Here is a 1,221-nt window from a genome sequence, read left to right on the forward strand (position 1 = left end):
ATGCTGATGATCATGTTGACTGCCAGGTTGGTGAGTAGCACGGTGCCGCTGAGGAAGTTGAAAATAGAGCTCGCAGGATCCGGTGAGGACGCCTGGCACTTGCTGCTCCTTGTCCTCCGTCGTTGGACGTCCTTCCTCCTTCCAAGGGAAGGATCCCAAGTCTCCTTATGTTGCATCCAAGGAGAGGAAGAAACGGCTATTTTTCCCAGCTGAAATGCTCGGTCATCCAGACTCTCCAATGTGTCCGTGATGTTATGTTCAGCAGGAGTGTCAGAGGGATTTGTAAACGCGATGCGAGGCGCTGCTTCCGCTCCTGCGATGAATACCACGAGTACCGCCGCCACTGGATTCATCTCCCGTACCAGCTCCATAGCGGATACCCTGTCAACAAATAAAAATAATAAAATCAAACACCTTGCTCCTTTCTTTCTGTTGAACGCTTCAGATACATTAAATCGAACCGACAAATGTAATATTACAAACACATACCTCTTCTCTCCAAACCCCTGAATAAACCAGAATGAACCAAAATCAGCACAAACCCTCAACCAGACATCGGATACGAGAACTGTACAGAAGCCCCGACCGCCAACCCACGCGCGTCCTGCTAAGCCAGTGACCAAGAACCCCGCATAGATCACGTGACCCGCCGTTACACGCCAACACTCCAACGGCGCCACAACGGTAACGAGCAGACGACCGACCTAGGTGCTAAACAACGGGAAAATAAACGCAAAGAAGGGCGTCCTGCGTCTGACCACCTCACCGTGACAGAGGCATTTAAAAGGTTGTTAATAATACCGTTCGTCGTCTGGGAGTTTGTACAGGCGTGGTTCCACTTGCCTCGCCTGAGCCTTAAACCAGGGACTATGGCTCTTCTGACCAGTTTTCGGTAATAAGGATAACGTTAGGTGTTTAATATAATTCCGCATATAGAATTCATAAACAAACGCATAATAGTTGCCGTGCATCTAATTGGCTTTCTTCAGCAAACAAGATTCCCAGCAACTCCATACACATAAAACCAATTAGGAAATGTAATCGTAATGTGACTAAGACTGGAGCGCTGAGCGGCCGGAAGAAGAGGGGACAGGAGAGCATAACCTGAGTCGTGGAACTTAAGCGATGTGCTCTGAGCGATATGATCAGTGACGCAAGAGAATTGGTCGCGCGTGGTCTTCCGTCACGCCTTGGAGCGGTGGTAACGGTGCGTGGGAAAAT

The 1,221-nt window shown here is 49.3% G+C and overlaps 1 protein-coding gene across 1 annotated transcript in view; it reads right to left on the bottom strand.

Moving 5' to 3' along the window:
* The window catches only part of LOC119590377 (ras guanine nucleotide exchange factor E-like), a gene marked incomplete in the record, with an annotated part of 1,309 nt that extends 749 nt beyond the window's left edge, over nucleotides 1-560 (bottom strand). Inside the window, 1 exon segment of the mRNA XM_037939047.1 lies at nucleotides 1-560. Within this exon segment, the coding sequence (XP_037794975.1) occupies nucleotides 1-371 (371 nt within the window).
* Between the last annotated feature and the right edge of the window lie 661 nt (nucleotides 561-1,221).

This window comes from Penaeus monodon, chromosome 27, assembly GCF_015228065.2.
Source record: "Penaeus monodon isolate SGIC_2016 chromosome 27, NSTDA_Pmon_1, whole genome shotgun sequence".
Taxonomy (NCBI): domain Eukaryota; kingdom Metazoa; phylum Arthropoda; class Malacostraca; order Decapoda; family Penaeidae; genus Penaeus; species Penaeus monodon.